At 40.6% G+C, this 16155-nt stretch overlaps 1 protein-coding gene across 1 annotated transcript in view; it reads left to right on the top strand.

Moving 5' to 3' along the window:
* The window catches only part of CSMD3 (CUB and Sushi multiple domains 3), a gene marked incomplete at its 5' end in the record, with an annotated part of 537637 nt that overhangs the window by 104007 nt on the left and 417475 nt on the right, over positions 1–16155 (top strand). Inside the window, one exon of the mRNA XM_083360336.1 lies at positions 2308–2515. Within this exon, the coding sequence (XP_083216462.1) occupies positions 2308–2515 (208 nt within the window). The remainder of the gene's footprint in view (positions 1–2307; positions 2516–16155) is intronic.

Genomic DNA, 16155 nt, shown 5'->3' with positions numbered 1-16155 from the left:
ATTTCCATAGAGTATCACAGGGAAAACTATTGCCACAGATTTCATTTTGGTCTCTCAATATTGATTCTATATCTATCTACAGTATCTATCTATCTATCTATCTATCTATCTATCTATCTATCTATCTATCTATCTATCTATCTAATAAATAAAGAGAGAATATATATCTTCCCTCACATTTTTGCTAGATAATAATAATTATTATCTTAATAATTCTCTTTGCTGTCCCTTTGTTTCTACATTTCTACAAGCTCCTCAATATTAGAACAGTTATTTCTTTCAGTCAAACTCTTTTAACAAATATATGACAATTATAATGTACTGAATTTCCTATAATGCATATTCCTGCTCTCTCTCTCTCTTTCTCTGTCTGTGTGTGTGTGTGTGTGTGTGTGTGTGTGTGTGAGAGAGAGAGAGAGAGAGAGAGAGAGAGAGAGAGAGAGAGAGAGAGAGAGAGAGAGAGAGAGAGAGAGAGATTCTTATAACAGTGATGGCGAACCCACTTACTGTATGTATTGTTGGGTGCCGGGTGGACGTGACCCATTGGGTGGGCATGGCTGCGATGGTAACGGCACACTCGATGGGACTAAAAAATTCAATCAATCAATTCTAACTTTGCGAGATCTTTTTTTTCACGCGAGAAGTTGAAATTGATTGATTGAAACTCTTTTTTTTGCCCGTGGTGGCAGAGGCCTAAGGTGAAAAGGTTTTATAAAACCCAGCTGAAGGCCTAGGATAGGGGCGATGGCGTGGGTGCCCACAGAGAGGACTCTGCATGCCACCTGTGCCACGTGTGCCATAGGTTCACCACCACGGTCTTATAATCTAGCTTTCTGCCATTTCTATGTACCATTTAATCCTTCTTCTGTCTACTATTCATATTACTGGCTTAGTCATATTATTTTACCTTTTCTGGCACCCTAACTTCAAATATAAACCATTATAACAAGACCGTATTATCTTCTTTTTGGCAAATGCAACACAGATTTTAGAATGCATACAACAGCTATTAGAACTTCTGATAAAATATTGAGACTTCTTTCTCTTCCCATCCAATTAATGAAATAGCCCCAGAGAAGGGGTGAATTCAGAAAAAAAGATTATTAATAGACAACAGACATATCCTTATCCTACATATTAGGCTTAAAATATCTGGAAGGTAAATGACCACCCTTCCTATTATTTTTTCTAATAGTAAACAGGGTAATTATTCTGTTGCTTGTATATTTGGGAATTCAGATCAATCCATATAATGCACACAAGTATCCTCATGTATGGTTTATGCTCAGTTTTACATAGTTATCATTTGGAACAGTTGGTACAGAATTGGAAACATCACTATCTCTTTTTTCATAACGTGTTGACTAAATGCATAAAAGGCAAAAATATGGAATAAGGCATATTAAAATCAATGAGGCTTCATTCAATAAAATTAAGTTTGGAAATGTTCTGATAAGCATAGGCCAGGCATGTATTTGTTGATATCAAACCAATTAAATTAGAAGATTAGAGCCAAAGTAGTTCAACTGAAAGTAACATTATGACTAACATTGAATGCAAATGTTGAACAATTAGTTGGAGATTAACATTGTTAAATAATAGATGGATTCTATATCTGTTCATCATCATACTTCATTAATGTGTTCTGAATAACAAGCTGAAATCTCTGCTGCCAGCTGTAAAACAACTGTTCCATGAGCCAAAGATAATCAGACCATATTTGTTGTGTTCAATTCAGCCTAATGTTTTTACACTTCTTACTTTTCCCCCATTGAGATGTATTTATTTTACTTTGACTTTGGGCACAAGATTAATAGGACACCTTTCATGAACTTAACAAAAAAAAAAACTTATTTTACAAGACCCAAATATGACTTCTAAAATACTTGACAAAAAAGAATGAAAGAAAGAGGGGGAAAAATACGATGTTATTTTATAAGACCCAAATATGACTGTCTAAAATACTTGGCACAAAAAAATGGAAGCAAGAGGAAAATAAGCAACATTAGATTTCAGTTCTTAAGACAATAAGGGAGAAAAGAAACATTTGACAGGGGAATAAATAGTCTGTTCCATCTTGTCTTACTTTTAACTTTTTTGCATATTATAAAATAGCTGTAAAATTATGCTGGGGAAAAAAAGGATGCTAACAAAGCTGAATCTTAGAAAAATTGATGAAGTAAGCTTGGTTTATATTACTCTCTTCTTCCTGTAGTCCTTAAGGAAATTGCATTGTCACGTGCTAGTAAAGACCTATTTCCATATACTTTCTTCTTATGGACACTTCCTATTTGTTCTTTTTGATAGCGGAAGATGCATGTGGAGGAACAATGAGGGGATCCAGTGGCGTCGTCTCTAGTCCTAATTTTCCAAATGAGTACCACAATAATGCAGACTGTACATGGACAATTGTGGCAGAACCTGGAGACACCATCTCACTCATCTTTACGGATTTTCATATGGAAGAGAAATATGATTACTTGGAAATAGAAGGTTCTGAACCACCCACAATATGGTAAGTGAAATAACTTCCAGTTTCTTCTGGAAAATAGTACAATTGTATATGATTCTCCATGGTTTTCTGTAAACATCCTATAGATTTTATCTGAACAAGACTTTTAGTGTGCTTAGGTAAAACAATATAAGTATACTTCAAATTATGATCAGAATTGGAATCAGAATTTCCAGTGCTAAGCAAGGCGGTTGTTAAGTGAGCTGTGTCCAATTTTACAACCTTTATGTCATGGTTGTTAAGCAAATTAATGCGGTTGTTACATGAACTGTGCAGTCATTAAGAAATTTTGATTTTCCCCACTGGTATGGCTTGTTGGAAAACAACAAGCCATACCAGTTGGCAACCTTATAATCCCAAGATGCTGCAGCCATCATACGTACATTGGTTGCTAAGTGCCCGAGTTTGTTCATATGATAATGGGGATGCTTTGACAGTCATAGTGTGAGGACAAGTCAGGTGCTCTTTTTAAAGTGCTGTTAATATGTTTGGGGGACTACATGGCTGCTAGTTTGAATGATCTGGTCAGTAAAAGATGCTACTAATGTTGGACTGCTCTGAAAATCTGTGATCAGCTTTAGTTCTATGAGTGAGCTGAAATTCTGTCCACCAGCTTAATCAACTCAATTATACTGTATAAAACGTCTAGCCACATGCTAGATAAATATTCCAGCTGTTGTCTATAATGTAATTAATTGCTACTAATTAGACTGAATTTGCATAGTTTAATGCTTCTCCAAGATAGCAAATGCACATTTTTTTAAACAAAAAATGAAATTATTGTCAGGACCCACCCCAAACCACGTCTTAGGAAGACAAAAACTCTTGGAGTCAGTTCTAGTCCAAAAGGAATCTTTACTAGGACATGCTTGGTTGTGGGAATACAAGACAGGACTTAGTATTGTTTTACAAATTGAAATTTTATAAAGGGTACCCGGTTCAACCCCCCCTTCCCTCAACCCCATTTGGTCAGCCCCCATCCTTCTACTTCGTGTCATCCCTTTTGTGGGGAAAAAAAAGGAACTTCGAATCTTTATGGTTATTGCCTTCTTCCTCTCCAGAATAAAAAGAAAACACAAGCCAGATACCTTCTTCTCTAACCCTCCCTTTTGATCCCCCCAGTTCAAAAGGTTTCCTTGGTCTTTGAAATAACCTAAGGCAGGCTGAATCCACATGCGCTCCTCCTTCCTCGGGAGATGGCAGAATCCATAGGGGGGGATAATGTTTTAAACATACATTTATGAATGTGATATAAATGGATTCTGACAATTATAATCATCAAAGAAAAGTAGTAGGGTTACTATCTTTTCTACATTTCCTGTGTAGTTTATACTTGATGTACAGCATAGATATGCTAATAGTTTCTTGTCTACCTAGCCTCGGAATTTGAAAATCAATTTCAATTTGACAAGTATTGATAGTGATTGGGTTTGTGTAATTTTCCAAATTTCAAATTTGTGCCTAATTTCCCAGCTGTGTTTTGTATAATATGTATCAGTTACATTTTATTATTTTGCATGTATATCTGCTGATTAAAGGGCTTATCAGGTTATAATGTTTTTACCATTAAATATATATATTTATACTCTATTTTTACTATTTTTTCATATTAGATGATAACAAAGACTTTCATTTTGATTTTTTTTCTTTTACCCATGCTTTCTATAATATTAGAAATGTATAGTTATTATGATGTGATTGCCATTGGTTTCACTTTGTAATACATATGAAATCTGATGTTATCATCTGTTTATGCTATATTTACCAAATATAGAAGAACAGGAAATGATGATGGGTGCAACCTAAAAGTATAATTTGCTTTTCAAAGTACCCTGTTTGAGTGGACTTTTAAGATTTTTAATATATAATGAAAATAACATATATTGAATTAGTTATACAATCAATATTTCTTGGAATATATTAATAGATAATAAAATTATTGTCATGAAGAATTTCATTTAAATTGTGTAAGGGTGCAAAATCAGTATAAAATGACACTAGGGAGGAAAATGTTTATGCACCTCTTCTGGGAAACTGCATAATATTTATGACATCCTATCATCAGGAATATTCTTGCTGTTTCAAATAAGACCTTACTGCAGGATTAATTTGCAAGTAGATATTATTCTTTGGTACAGAACTAAGATATTTATCTTCTGTGGAACAATGGCATAAATGAAACTGACTGAAAAGTGAAATGAAAGTTACCGTATATACTTGAGTATAAGCCGAATGTTTCAGCCCACTTTTTGGGCTGAAAAATTCCACTTCAGCTTATACTCCAGTCAACAAAAAAACTTACCGAGGACTTGTGCGCGGCCGAGGCTTTGGTGCTTCCGGGATCGCGCGCACCTCTCCCAAGCCACCGCCATCCGGAGACCTCCGCGCCTTGCCTGCCTGCTTCTTTCCGCAGCGGAAAGAAGCAGGCAGGCAGGGCGCGGAGGAACGGAGACCTGCCGACGTTTGGGGAGGTTTGGGCGCCTCCCCAAACCTCCCCAAACGTCGGCAGGTCTCTGTTCCTCCTGCCGACGTTTGGGGAGGTTTGGGCGCCTCCCCAAACCTCCCCAAACGTCGGCAGGTCTCCGTTCCTCCGCGCAGACCTGCTGACATTTGGGGAGGTTTGGGCGCCTCCCCAAACCTCCCCAAACGTCGGCAGGTCTCCGTTCCTCCTGCCGACGTTTGGGGAGGTTTGGGCGCCTCCCCAAACCTCCCCAAACGTCGGCAGGTCTCCGTCCCTCCTGCCGACGTTTGGGGAGGTTTGGGCGCCTCCCCAAACCTCCCCAAACGTCGGCAGGTCTCCGTTCCTCCGCGCAGACCTGCCGACGTTTGGGGAGGTTTGGGGGCGCCCAAACCTCCCCAAACGTCAGCAGGTCTCCGTTCCTCCGCGCCCTGCCTGCCTGCTTCTTTCCGCTGCGGAAAGAAGCAGGCAGGCAGGGCGCGGAGGTCCGGAGACATGCCGACGTTTGGGGAGGTTTGGGGAGGTGCACGCGCACCTCCCCAAAGCTCCCCAAACTTTGGCAGGTCTCCGGACGGCGGCGGCTTGGGAGAGGTGCGCGCGATCCTGGAAGCACCGAAGCCTCGGCCGCGCGCAAGTCCTCGGTAAGCTCCGGGCGGTCACTTGCTTCGCGTCTCCTGAGGGAAGGGGGGGCGACTGGAGCAGGCGTGTTTCCTCGCCTGCTGGGCGCCGTGATTTGCCTGGGGAACGCGCGGGCCCCGAATGGCAGCGTGGAGCGAGGAAGCGGACAGCCAGGGCTTCCCCGAGAGCCGCGGCCACACAGGGTATTCCTGTGTATTCAGGCTTGCAAAATGGCGGATCGAGCCTCTGCTGGCGGCAGAGGCTTGCAGAACGGCGGATCGGCTTATACTCGAGTCAATAACTTTTTCCAGTTTTTGGAGGTGAAATTGGGGGTCTCGGCTTATACTCGAGTCGGCTTATACTCAAGAATATACGGTAAGTTTTGAACAATACAGTATTGTTGATTAATGAATAGAATTGTTTGATGAATGTAGGCCATGTTTCTTTAATCTTATTTGCTCATAACCTAAATTCAAAATCTGGAAGTCTCATTCAGTTGGACCCACATTTTGGCAGAGACTGCAAAAACATAAGTACCTAATAAAAAAAACCTAATGAAATATAAATGGACCAATAGTTACTAATCAGAACTACAAAAACCTTCATGCATGTTACACATCCATTTTATTTTTCATAAGAAAATGCTATTAGGAATCTACTAATGGGGTGTGGTGGCACACTGGCTTTAATGATTGACACTCTCGGCTAAGATGGTTGGCACTCTTGCAGTTCAAGTCCATGACACCACATTGCAGAGTGAGCGGCCATAATTTGACCCTAGGCCCTGCCCACCCAGCAGTTCAAAAGCATATAAAAATGCCAGCAGATAAATAGGTACCACTTAGTTGGGAAAAGCTAGCAGCTTTCCCTCTGGAAAGGGGAGCCAGTATTGGACCTGTCCAATATGCGAGGTGAGGCGAGATTGGTGGAAGAAAACCCAGATGACCTGATATCCTCTGGACACTGCTAGTCAGCATTCTGCTAGTTTGCCCCCGGTGGTATATTTTAATGTTAACCATGCGTTAACAAAATGAACTGACAACGTTAAGCTTCCAGAACTACTCTGTGATATAAAACATTGTAAATTTGCCTGTCATTTCGACAAAAACAATTGCACAGATCAACTCTTCGCTCTCAAAGGACCAACTCAAGCGGATCATATTAGGCTAGGAAAAGCAATGATAATTTCTTATTTCTCAAAATGTAATGAATTTCATTGAGTTCTTTCTAATGGAAATATTGCAGTTTAGGTGAGAAGAATCAATCCAGTCCTGAAGTAAGAACATTAGGAATAAAGTATTTGCTTTAAACAACTCACCATGAGTCTGGCTGGGGATTTACAGTTTTCATGGTTATGTTTTTACCTCAGGCTAACATTAAAGATGCCTTTCTGAAACTTGTATGCTTTTGGCTTCTTTGGTTTGGGAGCTACATGGAGTTTAACAGTGAGATGATCTTAGGTATTACTAATTTTTTATCTGTACTGCTATGGAGTGAATATGCATTTGTGAAATTATCTCTGAAAACCGTAAGTTGAAATAAATTGAAGACACTCATCATAGATTCAGTTAGATTCGATATGAGACAATTCCAATGCCATGAATTACTTAGATGGGAAAAGGAAGCTGATGTGTGTTTCTATACTTTTAATCCCCTTCATGGATTACTGCCTTGTCATGGCGAAGGGGCTTGCGTAATTCAATGAAGCTATGAGCTATGCCGTGCAGGGCCACCCAAGACGGAAAGGTCATAGCAGAGAGTTCTGACAAAACGTGATCCACTGGAGAAGGAAATGGCAAACCACTCCAGTATCTTTGCCATGAAAACCCTATGGACAGTACCAAAAGGCAAAACGATATGACGCTGGAAGATGAGCCCCTCAGGTCGGAAGGCGTCCAATATGCTACTGGGGAAGAGCAGAGGGCTAGTACTAGTAGCGCCAGAAAGAATGAAGCGACTGGGCCAAAGCCGAAAGGACGCTCAGCTGTGGATATGTCTGGTGGTGAAAGGAAAGTCCGATGCTGTAAAGATTTTTTCTCCATAGGAACCTGGAATGAAAGATCCATGAATCAAGGAAAGCTGGATGTGGTCAAACAAGAGATGACAAGACTGAACATCGACATCTTAGGAATCAGCGAACTAAAATGGACAGGAATGGGTGAATTTAATTCAGATGACCATCAGGTATACTACTGCGGGCAAGAATCCCTCAAAAGAAATGGAGTAGCCTTCATAGTCAATAAAAGAGTAGGAAAAGCAATACTGGGATACAATCCTCAAAATGACAGAATGATCTCAGTTCAAATCCAAGGCAAACCATTCAATATTTATTTATTTATTATTTATTAATTTAATTTATATACCGCCCTTCTCCCAGGGGACTCAGGGCGGTGAACAGGGCAATACATAAAAACTAGATACAAAAATTAAAATTATTAAAACATGATTAAACAATGCCCATAAAATTAATACAAATTTAAAATTCAAATCGTTTATAAAAATCCCACCCCGTCCCATCAGGCCAGGCCAGCTTGTTTAAAAAGATGGGTTTTAAGATCGCGCCGGAAGGAGCGGAGATCGGGCGCCATCCGGAGCTCAACCAGAAGATGGTTCCATAAATCCGGTGCACCCACAGAGAACGCCCTCCCCCTGGGGGCCACCAGTCGGCATTCTTTGACCGGTGGCACCCTGAGGAGGCCCTCTCTGTGGGAGCGTACTGGGCGGAGGGAAGTTGACGCCGGCTGCAGGTGCTCCCCAAGGTATTCCGGACCCATGCCATGAAGGGCTTTGTAGGTCATAACCAACACCTTGAACCTCACCCGGAAGACAACTGGTAGCCAATGCAGATCGCGGAGCAAAGGTGTGACATGGGAGTATCGGGAAACTCCCAGTACAACTCTCGCGGCTGCATTCTGTACCAGCTGGAGCCTCCGAGTGGTCTTCAAGGGTAGCCCCATGTAGAGAGCGTTGCAGTAATCAAGACGAGAGGTCACGAGCGCATGAGTGACCATACGTAAGGCATCCTGGTCTAGATAGGGCCGCAACTGGCGCACCCGGCGAACCTGGGCGAAGGCCCCCCTAGTCACAGCTACAATATGGTCTTCTAAGGAGAGTTGAGAATCTAGGAGGACTCCCAAGTTGCGAGCCCTATCTACAGGAGGTAATGACTCACCCCCCATAATGAGGGGTGGGATATCCTGAATATCCCGAGATGCCGGTACGCACAGCCACTCAGTCTTGTCAGGGTTGAGTCGAAGCCTGTTCCTCCCCATCCAGACCTGGACCGCCTCCAGGCACCGGGACATCACGTCGAGGGCATCACTGGGGTGGTTTGGGGTCGAAATGAAAAGTTGGGTATCATCAGTAGTCCAAGTCTATGCCCCAACCACCGGTGCTGAAGAGGATGAAATTGACTGGTTCTATGAAGCTCTACAGCACCTTATAGAACTAACACCCAAAAATGATGTCCTTATCATCATGGGGGATTGGAATGCTAAAGTAGGAAGGCAAAAGATAACTGGAATAACAGGCAAGTTTGGCCTTGGAGTACAAAATGAAGCAGGGCACAGGCTGATAGAATTTTGTCAAAAGAATACAATGGTCATAGCAAACACTCTTTTCCAACAACCCAAGAGATGGCTTTACACATGGACATCACCAGACGGTCAACACAGAAATCAGATTGACTATATGCTCTGCAGCCAAACATGGAGAAGCTCTATACAGTCAGTAAAAACAAGACCAGGAGCTGACTGTGGCTCAGACCATGAGCTTCTTGTTGCAAAGTTTAGGCTTAAATTAAAGAAAGTAGGGAAAAGCGCTAGGCCAGTCAGGTATGAATTAAATCATATCCCTGTTCAATATACAGTAGAAGTGACAAATAGATTTAAGGAATTAAATCTGACAGACAGAGTGCCTGAAGAACTATGGACAGAGGTTCACAACATTGTACAAGAGGTAGCCACCAAAACCATCCCAAAGAAAAAGAAATGCAAGAAAGCAAAATGGCTGTCTGAGAAAGCTTTGCAAATAGCTGAGGAAAGGAGGGAAGCGAAAGGCAAGGGAGAAAAAGAAAGATATGCCCAATTAAATGCAGAATACCAAAGAATAGCTAGAAGAGATAAGAATGCCTTCTTAAATTTATTATGAACAATGCAAAGAAATAGAAGAAAACAATAGAATAGGGAGGACCAGAGATCTTTTCAAGAAATTTGGATATATGAAGGGAACGTTTCATGCAAAAATGGGCATGATAAAGGACCAAAATGGCAGGGACCTAACAGAGGCAGAAGAGATTAAGAAGAGGTGGCAAAATTACACAGAAGAACTATACAAGAATGAGCTTAACGTCCCAGATAATCACAATGAGGTGGTCACTGACCTCGAGCAAGACATCCTAGAATGTGAAGTGAAGTGGGCCTTAGAAAAGCTGAGCAACAACAAAGCTAGTGGAGGTGACAGTATTCCAGCTGAGATATTCAAAATCTTAAAAGACAGTGCAGTAAAAGTGCTACACTCAATTTGCCAGCAAATTTGTTAAACTCAACAGTGGCCACAGGATTGGAAAAGATCAGTTTACATTCCAATTCCAAAGAAAGGCAGTGCCAAAGAATGTTCAAACTATCGCACCATTGCACTCATTTCTCATGCTAGTAAAGTCATGCTTAAAATCCTATAAGCTAGACTTCAGCAGTATGTGGATCGAGAACTACCAGAAGTACAGGCAGGATTTTGAAGAGGCAGAGGAACTAGAGATCAAATTGCCAACATACGCTGGATCATGGAGAAAGCTAGGGAGTTCCAGAAAAACATCTACTTCTGCTTCATTGACTATGCTAAAGCCTTTGATTGTGTGGATCATAACAAACTGTGTCAAGTTCTTAAAGAGATGGGAGTACCAGACCATCTTATTTGTCTCTTGAGAAACCTATATGCGGGTCAAGAAGCAACAGTGAGAACTGGACACGGAACCACTGATTGGTTCAAAATTGGGAAAGGAGTCCGGCAAGGCTGTATACTGTCGCCCTGCCTATTTAACTTATATGCAGAGCACATCATGAGAAAGGCAGGGCTAGATGAATCAAAAGTTGGAATTAAGATTGCCGGAAGAAATATCAACAACCTAAGATACGCAGATGATACCACTCTAATGGCAGAAAGTGAAGAAGAACTAAAGAGCCTCTTGTTGCGGGTGAAGAAGGAAAGTGCAAAACTTGGGTTGAAACTTAACATTAAGAAAACCAAGATCATGGCATCTGGTCCTCTCAATTCCTGGCAAATAGATGGGGAAGAAATGGAAGTAGTGACAGATTTTATTTTCCTGGGCTCCAAGATCACTGCAGATGGGGACTGTAGCCAAGAAATTAAAAGACGCTTGCTCCTGGGGAGGAAAGCCATGGCAAATCTAGACAGCACACTAAAAAGCAGAGACATCACCCTGTCAACAAAAGTGCGTATAGTCAAGGCTATGGTCTTCCCAGTTGCAATGTATGGCAGTGAAAGTTGGACCATAAGAAAGGCTGAGCGCCAAAGAATTGAGGCCTTTGAACTATGGTGCTGGAGAAGCCTCCTGCGAGTCCCTTGGACTGCAAGGCGATCAAACCGGTCAGTCCTAGAGGAGATCAACCCTGACTGCTCTTTAGAAGGCCAGATCCTGAAGCTAAAACTCAAATACTTTGGGCACCTAATGAGAAGGAAGGACTCACTGGAGAAGAGCCTAATGCTGGGAAAGATCGAGGGCAATAGAAGAAGGGGACGACAGAGAATGAGGTGGCTGGATGGAGTCACTGAAGCAGTAGGCGTGAGCTTAAATGGACTCCAGAAGATGGTAGAGGACAGGAAGGCCTGGAGGAATGTTGTCCATAGGGTCGCGATGGGTCGGACACGACTTCGCAGCTAACAACAACAACAAAATTTATCAATATTTAAATATCTGCATAAAAATGGATGCATTGCTTAAGTTTCTTTCTTTCTTTCTTTCTTCCTTCCTTCCTTCCTTCCTTCCTTCCTTCCTTCCTTCCTTCCTTCCTTCCTTCCTTCCTCACTCCATTTATTTAGTTACTCATTTCTGAAAAAGTAACTTTGGTAGGCATACAATAATCAATAAAATACTGTGGGTGGGTGTCTGTGTGAGCACACATGCAGCAGGGAAGCTGATACTACAGCATCAATCCTAACTAATCCCTAGACCCAATTTAATGAAGAGGGTCTCACATCTGGGACCAGTGGTGCAGTGCCCCTCAAAGCTGCAAGAGTCTCCTGGATGATAATTGCCATACCCAACCTCTGCCCAAGAATCTTGGCTAATACCATACCTGAAAGTATGCTGGGCATATTTCTAAAAGGGCTGTGTCCCTTCATGACCTAGCCAGGTTTCAGTAATACATACCAAATCAGGAAGAATGGAAATTGAGAAAGTCATAACTGGATCACTTGATGAGATCCTTGAAAAGAATGAAGTATTAAGTTTAAATAATAAAAGGCAATTTTGCTTCTCTCTCTCTCTCTCTCTCTCTCTCTCTCTCTCTCTCTCTCTCTCTCTCTCTCTCTCCCCTCTCCCCTCTCCCCTCTCCCTCTCCCTCTCCCTCTCCCTCTCTCTCTCTCTCTCTCTCTGTGTGTGTGTATAGAGTGCAAGTGAGTGAGCAAGAGAAAGATAAAACACATATATCTGAAAACAGAAAAGTATGGTGAACTATACTTTAATTAATGAAGCTAGTATAAATAAAGGGCAGAAATGAGACCAGTTTGAGACTAGTAGCTAAAGGACAAACTGGAAGCCAGGAGAATTTGAGTTATAGTACCGCTTTAGGCATGAAAGTCACCTGGGCGACCTTGCTTCAATCACATTCTCTCAGCTCAATCCACCTCACAGGGTTGTTATTGTGTGAAAAATAGGAGGAGGATGGAATATTCTGTGTATGCACTGTCTTGGGTTATTTATTAAAATAATAAAAGGGGGTATAAAATAAATAAATACATTAAAATGTGTATTTTTTCCTTACCACTTGCCTTCAATGTGTCAAACTCATTTATTATTTTTTTTATCATTTTTCTATGTTCTGCATAAAGGTGCCAAGCTAAAAGAATCAAGAGACTGAGTTCTAGACTTGTCTTAGGTACAAAGCTAGCTGGATGACCTTGAGGCTGTTCCTCTCTCTCAGCCTGCTTAGATTATTCAGTTTTGTTTTGTTTTTGTTTTTGTTTTTTTGCATTTTATTGGCAAATCATGTTTGATTTTTTGATTTTTTTTAATGTAATAGTTTTGCATGTACCATTCCATAATGAGCACTTGAAAACAAAATTATGTGTGTGAATTTCTCCAACTATTTATTATATCTTTCCCAGGTAGGCACTTCATTAAGTGGAGACAGAGATGTTAGCATATTCCATTGCTACTCCCATTTTTGGTTTCTGAAATCCTTCATTTTACAACAGTGAATCAATACCCTCTCCTGGAATATCTCTCCTCACTCTATACACTGTATATCCTCAGTTCTTTCAAAGTTGCAGGATCTAAGACTTATATCCCATTGTAGAAAGATAAAAGGTAAAGGTACTAGTCGTTTCCAACTCTAGGGGCCGGTGCTCATCTCCATTTCAAAGCCAAAGAGCCAGCGCTTGTCCAAGGACATCTCCATGGTCATGTGGCTGGCATGACTAGACGCCAAAGGTGCACGGAACGCTGTTACCTTCCCACCGTAGTGGTCCCTATTTTTCTACTTGCATTTTTACATGCTTTCGAACTGCTAGGTTGGCAGAAGCTGGGACGAGTAACAGGCGCTCACTCTGTTACATGGCACTCGGGATTCGACCCGCCAAACTGCCGACCTTCTGATTGACAAGCTCAGCTTCCTAACCCACTGAGCCACTGTGTCCCTTGTAGAAAGATAGAAGAGAATATTTGTAGCTCAGGATTGAACTGTGAGGGATCTTTGGTGCTTTAAGCTTGGGTGTTTTTTTTTGCTGACATTTTATTGCCTAGCTAGGTAATATCATCCATGCTAGAAGTAAATTGGTTTGTGGAGAGCAAACTTCATTCCTTTCCCCCACTTCCTTCTAGCATGGAATATATTACCTACAGTATTTGGGTAATGAAATGTTTGCAAGAAAACAACCATGTTCAAAGCACACCGAGGACCCCATTATCGGAAAACCTCACCCTTTTCTTATGAACCCTTCCATTGGACTTCAATTTTCTTAAAGAGCACTTAGAATTGATATGATGTTCTGTGTAGTGTCTGACTTAATGCTTATTACACAATGTATAATTATTGTTTCCATATTTTGGAAACCTTTGTTCTATTAATGTATGTTAACAATTTTTAGCACAATATTATACAACTAAGCCTTATTCAAATTGTGACTGTCTACAGTTTGGGCAATTTTTTGGGGGGGAGACAGGCACTGAACACTGACTATTTCTGTATTCTTTTTATTCAAAGTATACAGGCTTCCATTTGCCTTTAATGAATTACACCGAATACACTTTTAAATATGTACTCAGTTTTACTGATGGACAGCATAGTTTACTCCCATGTAAATCAATGTGAAATTGCACCCTGAAAATATCTACTTGTCCTGATTCATTACTGCATTATTTTTCATGGTCTCTCTTTTCTTCTTTCATGAGACAAATAACAATGTTCCTTCAATACTTAAGTCCCAAGTTTTATTTTACGTGCACTTCCAGATTTTAGTTGCCTTAAAATATTTCCCCTCTAGATTTAAGGCATATTAGATCAGTAAATAACCTACCAGGAGAGGGATTTATCATTCTTCTTTTCCAGTAATTGTGTAATCAAATAAAAGCTCTCTGAACTTCTCAGCAACAAATAAAACTTTTGAGTAGATTGGCTAATTCAGTTAACTAAAAGCAGTTATGTGTTCATTCCAAGATTTAAGCTGAGATGGATGAACACAAAACATTCAAGCTTCTTTCTGCCCTACTCCCTGGAGTGTGTTTAAATAGATTAATTTGCAGATCAGATGTTTTGGATTTAATCTAAGCTATTCAATGCTGATTTGATTTAAATAAAGCTTTCTCTAGAGAGATTAACTCATCCTAAGATTGATCTCTATTAGATACATGCTTATGACATGAAAGTGAGGCCTGAGTTTGAAAACTCAGGAGGGGAATCTGTGCTCAGAATGATAAAAGTGTACCATTTGACAAATGAAAAGCTGGCACGTGCCTCCACACCCACACAAACACCCACTCATACACAGATATTGTACACTTATACGTATACATGTGCACACACATAAAATATACATTTGCATACACACACATGCACCTGAGACAGAATGACTTGTCAGTTATTATAACAGGAAGTTTATTGTTTTATAGTGTTTTGCTATTTAAAATAGTGGCAGTCTTTTTTTCTTTCTTTCTTTTGTTTGTTTGTTTCTGGTATATTGCTTCTGAACTACACTGGCAGGCTGATAAATCAGATCGCTAACCATACATAATTTAGTTCAGTAGGTAGCTGGCTATGCTGTACAGAATACAAATATGCTTCCAACAATTTTTTTTTTCCTTTTCCCTGCCTATTGTTGGAGGAAGTGATTTTTATGTTGCTAGAAAATGGGAATCAAACCTGAATCAGACTAGTGAAACAGGTTTTGGTCATTTTAACAGAAAGAGGTTTGCTTATAGAATTGGGCGAAGGACAAGGTTATAGGTAATACTTGAGGTGAAAAGATTGGTGTGTCGAGATAAAGCAGGAAGAAAGAAGAAATAGATCAGGAGTCTCAAAGACAGAGAAATGGTTGAGGAAGACATAAAAAGGGAACACAAGGAGAATTTCTAACTCTTCTTTTATATTCAGCTGCCCCTTGGTGTCAATAGGTTATAAGGTGCTGAGTTGCCAAACATACTTGACCAGATTTTAAATGTATCCAGTATGAAAGATTTGCCTCCGTTTTTCCTATAATCCAGTAAGCCATGAAGTAATATGCCATTATTTAACTTTACAAATTGCATTTTAATGAGTGTGTCAACGCTGCTAACATTGGATGTTCTTGACAACAGATGGAAATGCAACCATTTTCTTTATTGCTTTTAGAATTAGTTGCTGCTGGGAGGGAGAATAAGGATGAGAATCCAGCTAGTCATAACAATAATAACTTAATCATGGGAACCCAAGGACATTGGGCCCAGAGCTGATAGTGTTTTGGCGGCCTGGAGAGCTGAGGAGAAAGCCCGCTCTTCAAGCTAATTGGGGAATGTGATTTATGACTGTTTATTGGAGGAGGGAAATTGCACTTTGTTACTTTACATCCAGGGGAGGGGAATTTAGTTTCTGGTTTCAACTATGTAGTGCCGATACTTTGTTCCTCAAATAAAAGATTCTTTAAGGTAAACAATGTCTCGAAGTTCTTTTGTGGAGTTTCATCTATCGGAACCATGACAGAGTGTGCTAAATAAAAATGAATATTGGTGTAAGATAGCTTACTGGATTTCTATGTTCATTAGGGCTCAGAGAACATTTCCAGAACAGGGGTGACTATTAAAATGTGCACGGAATAAAGACAACATGAGAACAATAGATGAATGAATGTAGAGAAT

Source organism: Vipera ursinii, assembly GCF_947247035.1.
Source record: "Vipera ursinii genome assembly, chromosome: 3".
In the NCBI taxonomy this organism is placed as follows: domain Eukaryota; kingdom Metazoa; phylum Chordata; class Lepidosauria; order Squamata; family Viperidae; genus Vipera; species Vipera ursinii.
Note: the sequence above shows the minus strand (reverse complement) of the source record. Positions and strands in the feature narration are given on the sequence as shown.